This window comes from Mirounga angustirostris, unplaced genomic scaffold (assembly GCF_029215605.1).
Source record: "Mirounga angustirostris isolate CCGP_5_RB_7025 unplaced genomic scaffold, mMirAng1.0.hap1 SCAF_4, whole genome shotgun sequence".
In the NCBI taxonomy this organism is placed as follows: domain Eukaryota; kingdom Metazoa; phylum Chordata; class Mammalia; order Carnivora; family Phocidae; genus Mirounga; species Mirounga angustirostris.
This window is the reverse complement of record NW_026991712.1, coordinates 170,174,650-170,192,347: the sequence shown is the minus strand read 5'-3', so window position 1 is coordinate 170,192,347 and position 17,698 is coordinate 170,174,650. Positions and strand designations below refer to the sequence as shown.

The 17,698-nt window shown below is 52.2% G+C and overlaps 2 protein-coding genes across 2 annotated transcripts; one reads left to right on the top strand and one right to left on the bottom strand.

Annotated features, from left to right (window-relative positions):
* Window positions 1–230: 230 nt before the first annotated feature.
* NUDC (nuclear distribution C, dynein complex regulator) lies at window positions 231–13,335 on the top strand. The gene is made up of 9 exons (XM_045898353.2): window positions 231–437; window positions 2,571–2,648; window positions 9,956–10,159; window positions 10,249–10,314; window positions 11,130–11,252; window positions 11,329–11,523; window positions 12,365–12,448; window positions 12,543–12,661; window positions 13,062–13,335. The coding sequence occupies exons 1-9, from the start codon at window positions 357–359 to the stop codon at window positions 13,111–13,113; spliced, it is 1,002 nt and encodes a 333-aa protein (XP_045754309.1). The 5' UTR covers window positions 231–356; the 3' UTR covers window positions 13,114–13,335.
* A 1,700-nt stretch (window positions 13,336–15,035) lies between these two features.
* On the bottom strand, window positions 15,036–17,541 carry KDF1 (keratinocyte differentiation factor 1). The gene is made up of 3 exons (XM_045895477.3): window positions 16,363–17,541; window positions 15,804–15,878; window positions 15,036–15,245 (listed from the first exon to the last, which is right to left on the bottom strand). Exons 1-3 carry the CDS (start codon window positions 17,396–17,398, stop codon window positions 15,163–15,165), a joined length of 1,194 nt encoding a protein of 397 aa, XP_045751433.1. The 5' UTR covers window positions 17,399–17,541; the 3' UTR covers window positions 15,036–15,162.
* Window positions 17,542–17,698: the final 157 nt, after the last annotated feature.

Here is a 17,698-nt window from a genome sequence, read left to right as displayed (position 1 = left end):
CAGGGTTTTCTGGAAGGCTCCAAAGCATCTGGTGACCATAGCAACTCACGCCAAACTGCGGGACCCTCGGCTCCGCCCACCGCCTCCTGGACGCGCTCCTCCATTGGCTCAGCGAGTCAACCAATGGCCGGTGAAGCGGGCTGTTTGCCGCGCGGTCAATGGTCGCGGGCCGGGAGGGAGGCGGGAAGAGAGGACGAGAAGGCGGGCCTGGGCGGTGCAGCGCGTGCGTGTTTCCGGCTCCGCTGCGGTAGGCGGACGACTGGAGCTGTTGGGCCCGACACTACTCGAAGGAGCAGGGGGAGCGCGGGACGCGAGTGAGGAGCTCGGATCTCGGAGTGTGGCTAGGGGCAGGCGTGATGGGCGGAGAGCAGGAGGAGGAGCGGTTCGACGGCATGTTGCTGGCCATGGCGCAGCAGCACGAGGGCGGCGTGCAGGAGGTAACGGCCCGCGCGGCGTCGGCCTGGCCTGGTCCTGCGGCGCTCGCCCACCAGCGCGGCCCTAGCCACGCTCACTCCGCTTCCCTGTCTTCGGGGGCCGAGATCCACCCCCGGGCCTCGCGGGTTCTTGGGATTCCCCCTCCATTCTCACCATGTCCCAGCTTCCGGCCTGGCCTCCCCACCGCACTTCAGGCCCCATTCGTTTCTGTCCCGGGCCCCCGGCGCCGCTCACTAGTTCCTGTCTTAGCAACTCCTGCGTCTCCGAACGCGGCCCTGGAAAACCCGCAGCTCCCCGCGTAGCCGGTCCCCCAGTCTCACACATGCTTCCGGCCTCGTTTGCCCCTCTGATGGCCGCCGGCGAAGAGCAGTTCTTAACGATGAACCCTCCCAGACTTTGGGATTTGCATCTACCAGACCTGGACCGAGCTGACGAATGTGTGTGGGTGGGGGTGGAGGTGGGGGTGGTGGTGATGTTAGCACGTGGTTCTTTCAGGCCTTGAATGGGGACTAGGAAGCCTGGGTTCACAATTCGTTTCCACCACCTACCCACAAGGGACCTTTCCACGTCTGCAAGCCTCGGTTCCTTTGTCTTTGAGACAGAGTTACGAGTCCCTTATTTTCTGAGCAGTGAGGAGAGTAGTGTCTTGACCCGAAGGACAGTAAGGAATTCTCAATAATCAGGTTTGTTCATTCAACAAATACTTGTTGAGTGATGTGTGCCAGACACTCACCGGACTGGGTCCTGGGTATATAGATGTGAGCAGAAGTCTGTCCTTACCCTGATGGAGCGTAGAAGGAGCTTTTCAAAAGCATAATTCATGCATGCTGACCACGCAATAACACAGACCAACTGGTATAGATTCTGGAGTTGGTTTTTTGGACCCAAAACATGGAAAGTTAGAAGTAGAAAAGCCTATCAAGATCAGTTCCAGAACTCTCATTCTGAAAAGAAACCAAAGGAACTTGCCCCAAATCACCCAACAGGTTCCTGACTTAGGACGAGATTCCTTAGGCCCATCTGCTTTCCACAGTCCATTGCTGATTCTTTGTCTCACTGGGAACAAGTTTTCTTTGAGCTTTCCATTCCCATTTTCTTACCCAGGTACCGGTGGAGACCAAGGACTCCCAAGCCCTTTGAGGTGGGAAGAGAGTTACTAATTTGCGTGTGTGTAAAGGTTCCCTTCCCCATCCTCCTAAATTGTTGACCCCAAATTGGATTTGGGAGTGCATTTTTGAGTGAATCAAAAAAATATCTAGTAGAAACTCAAGAAGTAGAAACTCAAACCATGAAGATAAGTTCTAACATCAGCCTTAAAACCACTCATTTGGTCAAATAAAAGGGCTTGTATATGCTAACTCTAGGTCACCAGTAGATCTTTCCATTCATTAGTTTTACTGAGCATATACACTGAGCCAGATCTGGTGCCAAGCTTTGGGGATGAATAAGCCATAGTTCTTGATACCTACGTGTGAGGAGTTCACTCTGGCAGGAGGTCTCTTGCTCTGGGCCAGACACTGCTAAGGCCCTCACCTCTGGTATCTCATTTGATCCTCACTAGGTTCCTAGAAATAGGTCTTGCTGCTACTTCTGTTTTAGAGTTAAGAAACTTCTCCAAGATGAGAGCTAATATATATCAGTCTGATACTCAAACCCATGTGCTTAACCACTTGGATACTCTGGTATACCTGCCAGTTAGTTGATTTTACCCTTTGAAGTGGCTTCATTTGCTCCCCTCTTTTCGACTCTGCCCTAGTAACTCAGCCAGTGCCAGTCTGGATGGACTTTTTACTATCTGGAAGGAAAGCTGGGCCTAGGTATTTCAAGCCCTGGATGCAGAGGAGTGTTCTATATCCTTAAGCTGTTTTGAGAGCCTCAGGAATGTGAAATGCACGTACACATATAGAGGAGAAATGAGAAATCTGCCTCTCAGGCAATCTAAATAAGGTTAGGATAGGCTTCCTAGTGGAAGTGACTAAGGTAGGGCCTGTTGGGGAGGCTGTCTCCTCAGATGAGAGGTTCAGGGTGAAACAGTGCAGTCTCAAGCTCCCTCCTGGACTAGAATCTGATTTCTCTGCAGTTGAGGGGCTCCCAGTGCGGCATCTCCACAGCTTCGGTCTCCTTCTGTCTTTCAGCTTGTGAACACTTTCTTCAGCTTCCTTCGACGCAAAACAGACTTTTTTGTTGGAGGAGAAGAGGGGATGGCAGAGAAGGTGAGTGTTGGGGACTGCTGTCCCTTTGGAACCTCTGTTTCTTCAGAAGGAAGGTTCACCTGATCTTCCTTTGGCCTAATACCCTTCAGCAGAAGTAAAATGCCAAGGGCAAAGAGTCGGGGAAGGGAAGCGAACTGTTTCATGTATTGAAGCCCCTCTCCTTGCCAGGTGCTTTATCTACCCCTGTTTCCCGTGATCCTTCAGCAGCTTAAGAAGGGCAGGTGTTACTATTCCCATTTTGCAAATGAGGAAATTGGCTCAAAGTGTTTGACACTTTGTCCAAAGTGGTGGTGTTTTTTTTTTAAGATTTATTTGTTTATTTATTTGAGAGACCGTGGGTGTGCACGCATGCACATGCATGAGCTGGGGAGGAAGGGCAGAGGGAGAGTCTTTTTTTTTTTTTTTTTTTTTTTAAGATTTTATTTATTCATGAGAGACAGAGAAGCAGAGGGAGAAGCAGGCACCCAAGGAGCAGGGAGCCCGATGTGGGACTCGATCCCAGGACCCTGGGATCATGACCTGAGCCGAAGACAGACGCTTAACCATCTGAGCCACCCAGGTGCCCAGAGGGAGAGTCTTTTTTTTTTTTTATTCTTATGTTAATCCCCATACATTACATCATTAGTTTTAGATGAAGTGTTCCATGATTCATTGTTTGTGCATAACACCCAGTGCTCCATGCAGAATGTGCCCTCCTAAATACCCACCACCAGGCTAACCCATCCTCCCATCCCCCTCCCCTCTAGAACCCTGTTTGTTTTTCAGAGTCCATCGTCTCTCATGGTTCGTCTACCCCTCCGATTTCCCCTGCTTCATTCTTCCCCTCCCGCTACCTTCTTCTTTTTTTTTTCTTAACATATATTGCATTATTTGTTTCAGAGGTACAGATCTGAGATTCAACAGTCTTGCACAATTCACAGCGCTTACCAGAGCACATACCCTCCCCAGTGTCTATCACCCAGTCACCCCATCCCTCCCACCCCACCCCCCACTCCAACAACACTCAGTTTGTTTCCTGAGATTAAGAATTCCTCATATCAGTGAGATCATATGATACATGTCTTTCTCTGTTTGACTTATTTCACTCAACATAATACCCTCCAGTTCCATCCACGTCGTTGCAAATGGCAAGATCTCATTCCTTTTGATGGCTGCATAATATTCCATTGTATATATATACCACATCTTCTTTATCCATTCATCTGTCGATGGACATCTTGGCTCTTTCCACAGTTTGGCTATTGTGGACATTGCTGCTATAAACATCGGGGTGCACGTACCCCTTCGGATCCCAGAGAGAGAGTCTTAAGCAGACTCCAAGCTGAGCACGGAGCCCGACACTGGGCTCGATCTCACAACCCTGAGATCACAACTTGAGCTGAAACCAAGAGTAGATGCTTAACTGACTGTGCTACCCAGGCAGTGAGACTTTGTCCAAAGTCTTGAGCTAAGTTGTAGAAGAGCCAGGATGGGAACCAAAGTCTGTTGTAAAACTGCCTTCTGCCCCTGACACCACTCTTCTTGGTTCCTTTTCCATCAAGGAGGTTTTATCTGATTACCTAGCTGGAGATGAGAGTGGGGAAATGTTAGAAATTGAACTTAGAAAACAAATACAGAAAAACTTAAAGCCAGCCAATCCCAGTATTCCCAGACACTGTGACCCAAAATTCACAGATTTGGGAATTGTATTTGTGCTACAGGCTCTGAGACCTTGAACTTTCTTTTGATTCCTTAGGTTGTAATTGTATTTTTGAAGATTGGTAAGTCATGAAAAGGTTACCTCATTGAACAGTGATTTTTAGGACCTTGATACTTGTTTTCACTTGAGACATAGTAACAAGGAGGCATTTTGCAAACTGCCTTCTGTGGCTTCAGGGGTTTGCCAAGCTGGAATGCTCTCCCATGCATGCATCCCACCATGATCTGAGGCTACTCTGTCATAGACACACTAGCCTGGGAGTGGAGAGTCCTGGGATCTTGGACCAGCTGTGTGGCTTGGTTGATTTCCCACTAGTTCTCTGGTTCTTTAAATCTACATGTCTGCAGAATGGAAGAATGTGGACTTACTGACCTTTAGAAACAAAGCTCTTCCCCAGGAGATTGGTCAAACCTGTGGGCAGGCAGAAACCTGTCCAGCCTTCCCACCTGGTCTCCATTTGTAACACAGTAACTTTGATATTGAGTGCCTACTGTGTGCAGGTCACCAGATACATCATTTTCAAGTGCATGGTTAGGAGCATGGGCTCTGGAGTCAGGCACATGTGAGCTGGAATCCCAGTCCCTGGTCTTTCACCAACCCCCCACCCCCTAGCAACTGTGTGGCATTGGGTGAATCATTTTTTCTCTGAGCTTCATTTTTTCGTACCTGTAAAGGGGTCTTAATCCTTATTGCATAGGGCTGTTGTGAGGATAAAAAGAGGTCACGTAGATGAAGTGGCTGACGTTTGAGAATACAAATTCATGGTGGAAACAAAAAACATTGTTTTTTTTTTTAAGATTTATTTATTTGAGAGAGAGAGCTCATGAGGGGAGGGACAGAGGGAGAGGAAGAGGTAGAAAAGCAGACTCCCTGCTGAGTGGGGAACCTGATTTGGGACTTGATCCCATGACCCCAAAATCATGACCTGAGCTGAAATCAAGAGTTGACGCCCAACCAACTGAGCCACCCAGGTGCCCCAAGTTCTTTTTTTTTTTTTTTTAAGATTTTATTTATTTGACAGAGAGGGGGAGAGAGAGAGAGCACAAGCAGGGGGAGTGGCAGGGAGAGGGAGAGGGAGAAGCAGGCTCAATCCTAGGACCCTGGGATCATGACCTGAGCCAAAGGCAGCTGCTTAAGCGACTGAGCCACCCACGTGCCCCTGTGGTCCTTTTTTTGAACCTCTTAGGCAGATGTGTTTTGGGATTTCGAATTCTTTGGATTTTAGGAGGTGATACGGTGCATATACTATACATACGGGAGTTTGTTAGAGCGTAGTAATGTGTGTAACGTATGCTGTGTGAGTTAGGAGCAGCATCCTGTAATGAAGCATTAGTAGTTCTGTAGAGAAATGTCTATCAATATTCATACCAAGTGGGAGATATGAAGTCTATAAATACCTTCATTCCACAAACTTATAAGTTCAAAAACAGTTTTATAATTTTTATAGCTTTTGGGGCTAGGAATTATGGATAAGGGATTGTGGTTTTGAGGAAAGCCATAATGATCAAATCAAATTACTGACATAGGAAGAGACAAATGGAACAGTGAAGCAGAACAGAGAACCCAGAAAAAGTCTAGCACATGAGAATTCAGTACGCGCCTGATGTAGTAATTCAGTTCTGTAGGCAATGATTGAATAAGTCATTGCTCCTACAACTGGCTATTTATCTGTAAAGAACCACAAGTATACCATCTGTCTTACTCATATGTAAAAATAAATTGAAGACCAAGAAGAGTCTGCTAAGGAAAGCTAGGAAACCATATGATCTTGTGTGGGGGAGGCCTTGCAAGATTAGAAACCTGGGAGCTATAAAAGAAAAGGTAGCTTTTTGCCTCTTCAATCATTGAAAACTGTGTGTCTGGCAAAAGAGACATCTAAAGTTCATTGGAAAACAGTAGATTTAGAAGAAGTGTTCAGTGCAGAGGACAGAAAATTTAATGACTAATTTAATATGCAGGAACTTGTAAATTGACAAGAAAATGATAAACAGAAAAATAGGCAATTCCAAGAAGAGCAGATCCAAAGAGCATATGAAAAGATGTCTAACTTCACTAGTTATCTAGGAAAGCTAGGAGAAATAAACAGTGAGATGTCCTTTTTTTCCTGCCAAACTGACGAAAGTGTAAAAAGAAAAGACCCACAAAAACCATTGCTTACAGGGTTGTGGCAAAAAGGGTAATCTTCAGGTATTTCTGATAAAAGTGAATTATTGTGGCTCTTTAAAAATTTTTTATTATAAAAGATGCTCAACATCACTAATCAGAGAAATACAAATCAAACCATGCTGAAATACCACCTCACGCCCATTAGGATGGCTTCTATAAAAAACCAGAAAACTCCCAAGTGTGGCGAGGGTGCGGAGAAATTGGCACATTTGTGCATTGTTGATGGGAATATAAAATGGTGCAGCTGCTGTGGGAAACAGCATGGCACTTTCTCAAAAAATTAAAAATAGAACTACTGTATGGTCCAGCAATCCCGCTTCTAGGTACATACCCAAAAGAATTGAAAGCAGGTTGTTGAGAGATTTGTACACCCATGTTCACAGCAGCACTGTGCACAGAGCCAAAAGCTGGAGGCGGTCCAAGCACCCATTGGTGGAGGAGTAAAGAGTCTCATATATACTTACAGTGTATCTAATGGAATATTGTTCAGCCTTTTAAAGGAAGACACACACTTACAAGTACTTATTGAATGATTTCATTTAAATGAAGTTCTAGAACAGGAGCGTGTTTTCTCTCTCAGATGTGTTGGGTTACACACACCCCACCCCTCCAAGCGCCTGCCATGTTCAGGTTAAATACCTCTCGGTGTCTCTCCTGGCCAGGCTGGTGGGAACCACTCTTTACTCCCCGATCACCCAGCCTAGGTCAGGGAAAGCCTCTCTTCAGGTATGCCCACTTAAGAATCTGGGGCCTGTCTTCTAGAACTAGCGCAACTGTCCTCATCCCTTTCCCACTCTGCTGAGCTGTGGTTCCTGAAGATGTGTCCAGTGACAGATGCTTGGCTCTGTGACAGCCTGCTGGTTGGCACCACAGAGTAGGCTACACACCCCCAGGGGTCTCTGCCTGGGACTGGGCCTGGGTAAAGCTGGTAGGAGGAGATTGGGAGGAGGGGTCAGAGGCTGCTGTGATTGGCCTTGACTGTGCCTGGTGGTTCAGCTCTGCCCTCACCTAACCTCCAGGAGCTAGGAAGGAACAGGACAAATGGGATGTAACATGATTCACTGGAGCTGGGAGAGGGGAGGGCCCTGCTCCCGCCTCCCCTTGGCCACTGGTTGGCAAATGGCTTGAGTTCAAGGTCTTCCCGATTAGGGATTTGGGACCAAGGCCCTGTGGTGGAACAGCTTCTGCTGGCGTAATTGTCTCATGACTGATTCTACTGACAGCAGAATGGCCTGCAGATGACTCACTTCTCTTTCACTGAAACCCCATTTTGTTAACCCATTTGGTTTGGGGGATGCTTTTGGTGCCTTTAGCCTTATAGAGTATGGAACTACCGCAGTGTGGCATGAGGTTGGGAGTTCCGAGGTAGCAGGAGGAATTGGCATCAAATGAATGAGAAGCCATGGGACGTTTGCCAGAACCTAGGTCCAGGAGCCCATGGGTGACTTTGGTGACCCTGAGCCCCACGTAAGCCTCTCAGCTCTTACAGACCCTTCCCTCCCTCCTGCTCTGGCTCAGAGATGTTTGGAAGATGGTAAATTGACCACTGATCATGTGCTGAGTGCCCTGCAAGGTCTCTTCCAGGTGTGTGGGCTGACACGGTTGGGTTTCCTGAGTTGGATGTGTTCCTGGGCCTGCTGAAGGTAAAGAGGTGAAGCTCCAGAGACACTGGAGCTGGTTCTAGAGGATGAGCAGGAGATTGCTGGGTGACCTGGGGGTAGGGACAAGGACATTCGAGGCAAAGAACAGCTTATGCAAGATTGCTTTTGAAAATAATGAAATAGGAGCACAGAGTGATGACCTCAGGGTCACACAGGTAGAAGGAGTAGTCTGGGAACTCCCATCTAGGTGTGACTCTCTGGTCTTCTTGAGAATTGGGCAGGAGGGCTTGTTAAAAATACAGACTGCTGGGGCCCCTTGGTGGCTCAGTCAGTAAGCGGCCTGGCCAACTCTTGATTTCGGCTCAGGTCAGAATCTCAGGGTCCTGGGATGGAGCCCTGCATGGGGTTCCGTGCTCAGCGGGGAGTCTGCTTCAGGATTCTCTCCCTCTGTCCATCTCCCCCCCCCCCCCCCCCGCACTCACGTGTGCTGACGTGCGCTCTCTCAAATCTTAAAAAAAAAAAAAAAAATACAGGCTGCTGAACCCCAGCCCAGAATGTCTGATTCAGTAGGTCGAGTGGGGTCGAAGTTTAGCGTTCCTAGCAAATTCTGGATGATGCTGGTGCTGTAGGTGTGGGGAACCACATTCGGAGACCTACTGGTATAAACAGGTGAGCCATCTCTCCCATTGTTTTTATAGTGGAGAATATGCTTGTCCCCACCACTAACCAGCTGACACTGGGTTAGCCTGCGTCAGGCAAGGGGTGTTGGGAAGCTAACACTTTGTATGTGGCTGTGATTTGTGTAAGTGTCTGTTGTGTTCGATCCTCGTGACAGGTGAGAAAATAGGGCTTACAAGGTGTCAGAGTCGTTCCCTTGTCCAAGGCCACACAGTCAGCTAGTGACAGTGGTAGCTGCTGGGCAGCAGGGAGGCCAGCCAGCAGGATGTGGGTTGGAAGCGTCCTAGGGAGGCGCAGTGGAAGAGGAGGGACTTGACGTTGATAGCTTGCAGGCTGAGGAGCGGAGTCTAGCCTCTTCCCTCAAGAAAGCTCTCTCCGGCTCCCTGCTAACCTGGCAGTTCCGGGCGTGGTGCTGAGGCGGCACGGCTGGGTCTGCTGTTTTGGAGACGGGTATGCGTGGGGAAGAGATCAGTCAGGAGCTGGGCAGTGCAGGCCTGCGAGCTCAGGGGAGTCCTCTTGGCTGGAGGCTGGCGTTCGGCTTCTAACAGTTCTGCTCTGTAGGGAAGGACTCTGAGCACAACAACCCTGTGAGGTATAGAGATTCATCCTCACAGGTGAGGAATCTGAAGCTCTTACAGGTTAAGTCCTTTGCCAAAAATACGGTAGCTAGTGTGTGACAGCCTGGGTGAGAACTCAGCTTGTCCGGCTTCACTTCTGTGTTTTGAGTCACTAGACTTTTTTTTTTTTCTTAAGATTTTATTTATTTATTTGACAGAGCACGAGAGAAGGAACACAAGCAGGGGGAGAGGGAGAGGGAGAAGCAGGCTTCCTGCCGAGCAGGGAGCCCGATGTGGGGCTCGATCCCAGGACCCCGGGATCATGACCTGAGCCGAAGGCAGATGCTTAACCAACTGAGCCACCCTAGCGCCCCTCGACTGTTGTTTTAAATAGCCACTGTTTATCCCACTAGGTACTTTGCAGGTGTTCTCATTATAGCTCTGCGATGGCTGTGTACAGCGTGATCCCCGTTTTATAGATGAGGACCTGAGGTTCTGAGTACAGTGCCGTGCCCAGGCACCCAGCACATAGAGGTGGACTGGACTCCAAGCCTTGGGACACTGGCCACCGCCCCAGTGCCTTACCGCCTTTTCTCCCTTCCCCAGCTCATCACACAGACCTTCAACCACCATAACCAGCTGGCACAGAAGGCCCGGCAGGAGAAGAGAGCTCGGCAGGAGACTGAGCGGCGGGAGAGGGCGGAGCGGGCAGCCCGGCTGGCCGAGGAGGCCAAGTCCGAGACCTCTGGGCCCCAGATCAAGGAGCTGACTGATGAGGAGGCAGAGAGGCTGCAGCTGGAGATTGACCAGGTAAGAGCGGGCTCGCCCACCCCAATCCCCATCCCTGTTGGCACTGGCAGCGAGGATGCTCTTGCCGACTGCTGTGCCCTTTGCCACAGAAAAAAGATGCAGAGAATCATGAGGCCCAGCTCAAGAATGGCAGCCTTGGCTCACCGGGGAAGCAGGTGAGATGGACTGGGGGTGCCTGAGACTAGTCAGGGCTTGAGAACTTCCAGGGACCTTCTAGCCTTTGTCTGTCTCTAGAGTGCCTCCCCCTCTGCCCTCTCCCTTAGCTGTGGGGATCCTCCCCAAAGTTCAAGATCCCACTCATAGACATCGGACAACAGGATCAGGTTTTAAAAAAACCACCCGCTGGCCTTAAAGCCTTGGTAGGAAAGCCCAAGAGCCAGAGAGGGCAGTGCCTGGCTAGGTGTCATTCAGGTGGGCCAGGGTCTATGGGCCCAGCCTGGCCCTGTGTGTTGGGCTACTCTGACACATCTGGGGGATGTGCCCCTCAGGGCTCCTCCCTCTGACTCAAATCCAGCTTCCCAAACAATCCTTGGGACATTCGTTTGGCTTTCCAGAGTTTCTGGTCTGACACTAGGGGTCTCAGCCCTACAGACACAGAAGAAGAAAATTGATCGTTGGCAGTCTGGTTTTATTGTAGAACAACCATGCGCATGGCTACCTTGTGACCTTCTGTTCTGTGCTGGACTTTCTTTCCAAGTCCCTTGGCTTGGATCCCCAGCTAGGTTCTGTGGGTCCATCTCTGACTGTCACTGTTCCCCAGCTGTGTCCTTTGTCACATGGTATGCTGCTCCTCTCAGGCAGAGATCAGAACCATTTTTTTAACCTGTGGCTCCCAGGGGGCCATGGAGCGGGCAGGGACTGGGTCTGTTTCATCTTGCGGCTGTATGCCCAGTGCCAGCCCTGGGCCCGGCTCAGTGGGGTGCAGTCTGTGCCTGTCAGGTAAGTAGCTGAGCACCCTAACTGTGAGCAGGAGGCTGAGGAGGACGAGGAGGAGGAGGAGGACGAGAAAGACAAAGGGAAACTGAAGCCCAACCTTGGCAACGGGGCCGACTTGCCCAATTACCGCTGGACCCAGACCTTGTCAGAGCTGGACGTAAGTGGCCGGGGCTAGGGTTAGGAGGTTAGGGAGCCAGCCTGGGGCTCCCTCTGACTTCTCCTGCCCCATGCAGCTGGCATTGCCCTTCCGTGTGAACTTCCGGCTGAAGGGGAAGGATGTGGTGGTGGACATCCATCGGCGGCACCTCCGGGTGGGGCTCAAGGGGCAACCGGCAGTCATTGACGGGGAGCTCTACAACGAGGTGAAGGTGGAGGAGAGCTCGTGGCTCATCGAGGACGGCAAGGTGGTGACAGTGCATCTGGAGAAGGTGTGAGCACCGCGGCCTTCTGGCCTGCGTCTTGATGGAGAAAGGAGGGAGGTGTCTGCTCATTCACTCGGGGACCATTGCCAGGGGTCTAGCGGACGTGCTTAATCTGCACCAGATTTTTAATGTAGGTCTGTCCCATTTTAGAGTCAGGAAAAGGGCAACTTAAGAGATTTACCAGGCTCCTCCTTCTAGGTAGGGATGGAATTAAGATGGAAGGTCTTTGGTACTGAAGCATCTTCCTGTGGTTTGTACATGCTTTCAGTTCAGCAGATACGGGGATACCTGCTACATGCCAGAGGGTGTTCTAAGTACTGGTGAGAAGGCAATGGACAAAATGTAGAGAGTTGCCCTCAGAAAGCCTCTGTTCATTCCCTCAGAGAGACGGGGCAATGCATGTAATGTAAAGAAGTCTCTCTCTTAAGTGCCATGGGTCCAAGGAAGGCTTCCCCTGGCACCTAAGGCCTGTCCTAGCCTACCTGCCTCTCCCTCACCTCTGCCCTTGTACTTGCTCCTCCTCCCAGCTGAAATCCCTGTCTTGCTTTTTCATCAGGTGTACTGTGTGTCCCTCAGGCCCAGCCCAGGTGCCACTCTTAACTTCTCGCACTCCACCCTGGATGAATAGCTCCCTCTGTGTTTTATTTTTGCCCCGATGATGCTGATTTGTAACGGTCTCATCCGTTTTCCCCAGTCACTGGGGAGGGCAGAGGCCTTGCCCATCTGCACCCTAGGTCCCCGCACAGGATGTGGATGGGAGTGAGTTGGGTTCTGGAAAGGGTGAGGGGTGGATCCTAGGGCACAGAGGGAGCTACTTCCCAGCCCCTGGTGGTTCCCTTCCTCACAGATCAACAAGATGGAGTGGTGGAGCCGCTTGGTGTCCAGTGACCCTGAAATCAATACCAAGAAGATCAACCCTGAGAACTCCAAGGTGAGCCCTGGCTGGTTGTAGGGGGGCTTCAGCTGGGAGATGAGGGCATAGTTGGCTCCAGAATTCACCTATTCTCGTTACCGCCTGCCCTTAGCTGTCAGACCTGGACAGTGAGACCCGCAGCATGGTGGAAAAGATGATGTACGACCAGAGGCAGAAGTCCATGGGGCTGCCCACCTCGGATGAGCAGAAAAAGCAGGAGATTCTGAAGAAGTGAGTAATGCAGAGATTGGGGGGGGGGGGGGGTTGGGGAAGGTGGGTGTTGGGCCTGGACCTGGGTGACAGCAGTGAGTGGGTCACTGAGGACACAGGAGCTGCCTTGCCCCTTCCGGGATGAGCCAGCCAAGTTTATGGATTTATAGCTTCAGCTTGCCTACCTTAATCACTTTCCAAGGTCATCTTGAGGGCAAAGGCACCTCGGGGTAGGAAGGGATAACACAAGCAGTCATTGCCTCCTACAGGAAGACCCTGAGGCCCTACCACTGCCTGGCCTGGCTCCAAGTTGCTCAGGGTTCTAAAGAAATTAGACCTGATGTTGGGGGGCTGGGAGAAAGGGGCTAACTTTGCGGAAGGGGACGGCCTGTTTTACCTTCTTCCTACTTTCCCTCCCCAGGTTCATGGATCAGCATCCTGAGATGGATTTTTCCAAGGCCAAATTCAACTAGGCCCTGTGTTTGCCTCCCTGAACTCTTGGGGCTGAGCCCCCAGCCATCCACCTTCTTTTCCTACCCTCCCCTGGGACTTGGGGGCCTCAGGGCTGGGGCAGGCACGGGACTGGCTCAGGCACACTGGTCCCAGGGCATCATGGGAGAAGGGCTGGGGCCTTGTGGGGGGTGTCTTATCTTCCCCGGTTGGCCTACTGTTACACATTAAAACTATTTACTCCACCTGTGTCTTCTCTTCCCTCTGGCCTTTCCCTGGGGGACAGGCCTCTCTTACTGCTGCTGCTGGAGGCTTGGCTTCTAGCCCAGATTCTGTCATGTGACCCAGAGTGAGTCCTTACACTGTTTTTCAGTGTAAAGCTATTTTTCATTACTTGAAGGGAGAATTAAAACAAGGTTTTTAGTCTGTGTGTGACTGAGCAAAGGTGAGTTTTTTCTGGTTACAGGGACCAGAATATATGTCAGATTCTTAAAGGGGCCCATGACTCAGCAGAATTTAAGACCAGCTGGACTTGATTCCATTTTCATCTTAAGACAGTTTCTCACCATGGACATTCTCAGTCTTGGCGAGGCTTTGATGTGGGTGAGATAGCAGAGCTGAAGGGAAGGGGCCGGTTTTGTCACTGGTACTGGGCCTTGTGGTCACAGCCCCCAAGGGGACCGTACTGTGTGTCTGATAGGGAGCTGGATGAGTAGTTTGTCTGGTGGTCACTTGCCAAAAGGGCCTGTGGGGACAATAAAAAGGTGAGGCGTGGGGGCTTATAGGTGAGGGCGTGGGGATCCTGGACACCTAATTTGTTTAGTCAAGAGTGGGCTGGTGGGCCTGCTCTGTCCTCACTGCTGAGAGAGGACTAACGAGACACTCCTGTCTGTGAGGAGTAGCTAAGTAGGATCTTTCTGAACCCAGTTGGGCTTGTGTCCAAACAAGGGGACCCTGCTTCTGCCCCAAGCAGGTGAGCTTGCCAGCTTTGGGGCAGAACTGCCAAGAGGCCAGCTTCTAGGTCCAGAGCCAGTTACTAGCTGTGTGACAAGCTCCTTGACCCCTCTGAGCCCCCAGCCTCCTAGTCCATGAAAGAATGACCCCACTCCAGGGTTGTTGAGAAGGTCAAGAAGGTCCCAGTAGACCACAGTGCTCTGTCAGAACCAGGGAGAGGTGGAGGGAGCCTCAAGTCTGAGGCTGGGTGGGGGCTGACCCATGCTTAAGGACTTGGGGAAACTGCAGGGATGGCCAGCAGCAGGCCAGCCTGCAGGTGGTGAACTGGGGCAGCAGGAGGAGTCTGGGTAGGCCTGCCTAGAACCTCTCAACAATGACAGAAACCACTTGTCAGACCTTTCTCAGGTACAGAAACTACAGAAACTGGCTCTCTGTCTGGAACTCACAGCAAACCTGAGAGGTGGACATTCTTGCTCTCATTTTAGCCTTCTGACCTTGACCCCACAACACTAAGGCAGGCTGAGTGCTCTATCCTGTCTCCTGCTCTGTGTATCGGTCAAGCAGATTGGACAGAAAGGGCAGTATCACAGCCGAGATGACCAGGCAGTCATCTATCTTTGCACTTGCAACTATGGTCATGTTAGGATATAGAACATCAGCCAAGAACCAACAGAACATAAGGTGGAGTGGGCACTGCCCACAGAATTCAAGACAGAGGCCCTGCCTGCCCCCCCCCCCCAACCCAATCCATTTAAGATAAGCTGCTCTGAGCTGTCACCCTCTGCCCCCACCCTCATCCTGTGGAGGGAGGGGTTTGCATGACTGGTTATGGGGTGTATTTTATGGGGGTAGAGCCGGGATTCAATCCCAGAAGGTAACTCCTAAGTCTTTGCTTTCCATGATCCAGGCTGCCTGAAGACTGCAGGCAGGCAGGAACAGGCCCAGGCAGGGGTCAGGCCAGCAAGGGATCCAGGGTGATGCGGACACCATGGCCCAGTGAAATGCACATGGTCCAGGAACCAGTCAGCCGAGGTGGGAGGAGCCAGCGTGGCCCAGCCTCCTCCAAAGGGGGTCCTGCTTCCCCTCTTCAGCTGTGGGCTGTACTGGGCCGGTCGGGGTTAGCAGTACACCTGGAGCAGCGGCGCTCCCGACGAGTCTGTGTCTGTGCCCTGGAAGGATGAATCGTGGCTGGCTGGGTATCCTGAGGAGAAGGGAAGAGGAAGCAGGCTCAGAGAGGGGAAGGAGCTCATCCAGGGACTGTGGGCAGGGAGAAGCCTGCTGAGAACAAGCAGAGTGGGACTCAAGCCTGGGTCAGTCTGATCTCAGTCTGATCCTGGCCAGATGACCCACTCAGCTTCTTGACGTCTCTGAGCCCCAGGCTTGCTGTCTGTTAAAGGGTAGTGACCCCACTCCTGGGAGCTTAGGAAGACCTAAGAAGGCAGCAGAATGCACACGGGTGCCTTTTCAGCACTAGTGGATGGCCTCCGCCCTTCACTGTCCTCTCCAGTGACGCGGGGGGCTTAGATGCAACTTCGGAGCACCTGCCCCGTTCTGGTTCAGGGGCAGCTCCCTGAATGTCTCCTAAGCGAACCCTTTAAGCCAGCTTGCAGGATTAGGATGGGGTCTGTGGCTGCTCAGGCTTCTGGTCCCTTTCTGACCCCAGCCTCACCCACCCCAGAGGAAACTGGGAGAGGGGCATGGCGAGGGAGGGGGCTGAGGGCGGTCCCCTCTCTCTGTACTCATCAGGTCAGGACCAAACCTGGGGCTCCATAAGGCCTCAGCTTCCTGGCGATGGCATCTGCAGTGGTCTCCTGGGAGATCTGCACTGTGAGTTCTAGGGAGGGAACAGGAGGGGGCAGTGGTCATTATCACATCCTTTTAACCCTACCCCCCCTTCAGCTCCCAGCCTGATGAGGGAGGGGTCACCTACCTGGGCCAGGCTTGAGAAACAGTGTTTAAAACAAAGACACAGACAACTTGCGTGTGCGCATGCGTGTGCGTGCGTGCATGTGTGTGTTTGTGCGTGTGTGTGCAGTGGTGGGCTGGGTGGAGGATTTGGTTAGGCCAGGGCCGAGGTCCAGATTCATATGGGATTTCGTTATATTAACCAGGCTAGGCCTGCAAGCTCTGGCAGGTGGTAGCGGGGGACAGAGGGTCCTCTTAGCGGACACAGAGGAGTCGAGAACAGGGAGGAAAAGGACAAAGGAGAGCAGGGACTGGCTGAGGGGTGGACCCACAGTGGCCACAGACCCAGTGCAGCCCTCCCTTGGCCAGAGCCTCCTTCACTCCGCCCTTCAACCATGTGGAGCCCCACCTACCATCCTGGCTGAGCCCTGAGCCCACCATGGTCTCGTGGCCACTGTCAGGGGCAGCAGCAGGGGCCGCACCCCGCGTGGAGCGCCCCTCTGCGGTCTGCGGGCGGGCTCGGCTCTTGCGGGTACTGATGCGAATGATGCCGCGAACCAGGCGGCCCTCAGCATCCTGCTCATCCAGGTGGTAGTCCTGGGTGATGCTGCTGATAAGGTCCGAGATCTTACTGGTCTTCTCCAGGAACACAGTGTCTGATGTGCACTTGGCCAGCTCGTCAATCTGGTGTACGCTGAACAGCTCTGTCAGCTTCTTGAAGATGAGCACATCAATCTCTCGGCTGGACATGGAGCCGCTTCCTATCTCGGGCAGGTCCAGGTCCGACTCATGGAAGGAGTAATATTCTTCGGAGCCACGGGGGCTGCTGGCAAGGGTGCTGGGCAGGCTGTGCCGCATGGGTGGGGGTTCAGCCAGTGGCTCCTTGTAGCAGGAGTCCGCATCAGGGGCTGGGGAGGTGGCGCTGCGGTAGGGATACACAGGGATGCCTTTGAGCTTGACGTCAGGGTAGCTGAAACTGCTACCCATGGTTGACTTGAGCCGTTGGCCATCCCGCCGACTGGGAGGTGCACGGTCGGGGCTGGGGGGCACTCCATTGTGTTCTTTGGCCCAGTTGGCTTCAGCAGCCCCCTCAGGGGAGTCCGCAGCAGACAAGCAGGGGCTGCAGCCCCGCATGCAAGCCCCACAACGCTGGAGGCAACTCTGGCAGCGGCGGAAGCAGAAGGCAGCCCGGCACCAGTCCCACACCCAGGGTCGCCAGAGCAGGCAACAGGCTGGGGGCTCGGCAGCAGGCTCAGCAGAGCCAGAGATGAAGGTAAGGCTCTCGGGCCCATGGTGGCCAGGGTCCTTGGGGTCTGGCCTGCGGGTGCGGCGGCTTGGTGGGGGTTGGGATGGCTCATCAAAAGTCTCCAGGCATAGTTCTGTTGGCCGCTCCCAGGGTCCCAAGCGTGGGGGCCCAGATGATGGGCGGCGGTGTCCAGGGCGGGGCATGGCTCATTGCATGATTTGTTACAGCCAGGCACCTATAGAGGAGAGGCCAGGAAGGACTCAGGTTCAAGGGTGCAGTTATGCCCATGAACCCTCACCTAGTGTCCCTCCCTCCCGAAAGAAGAAATTCTGTCTCTGGTCTAACCTACATGTCAAAACTTCCCGGGACAGGGCGCCTGGGCGGCTCAGTCAGTCAAGTGTCTGACTCTTGATTTCGGCTCAGGTCATGATCTCAGGGTCCCGGGATCAAGCCCCGCGTTGGGCTCCACGCTCAGTGCACAGTCAGCTTGGGATTCTCTCTCT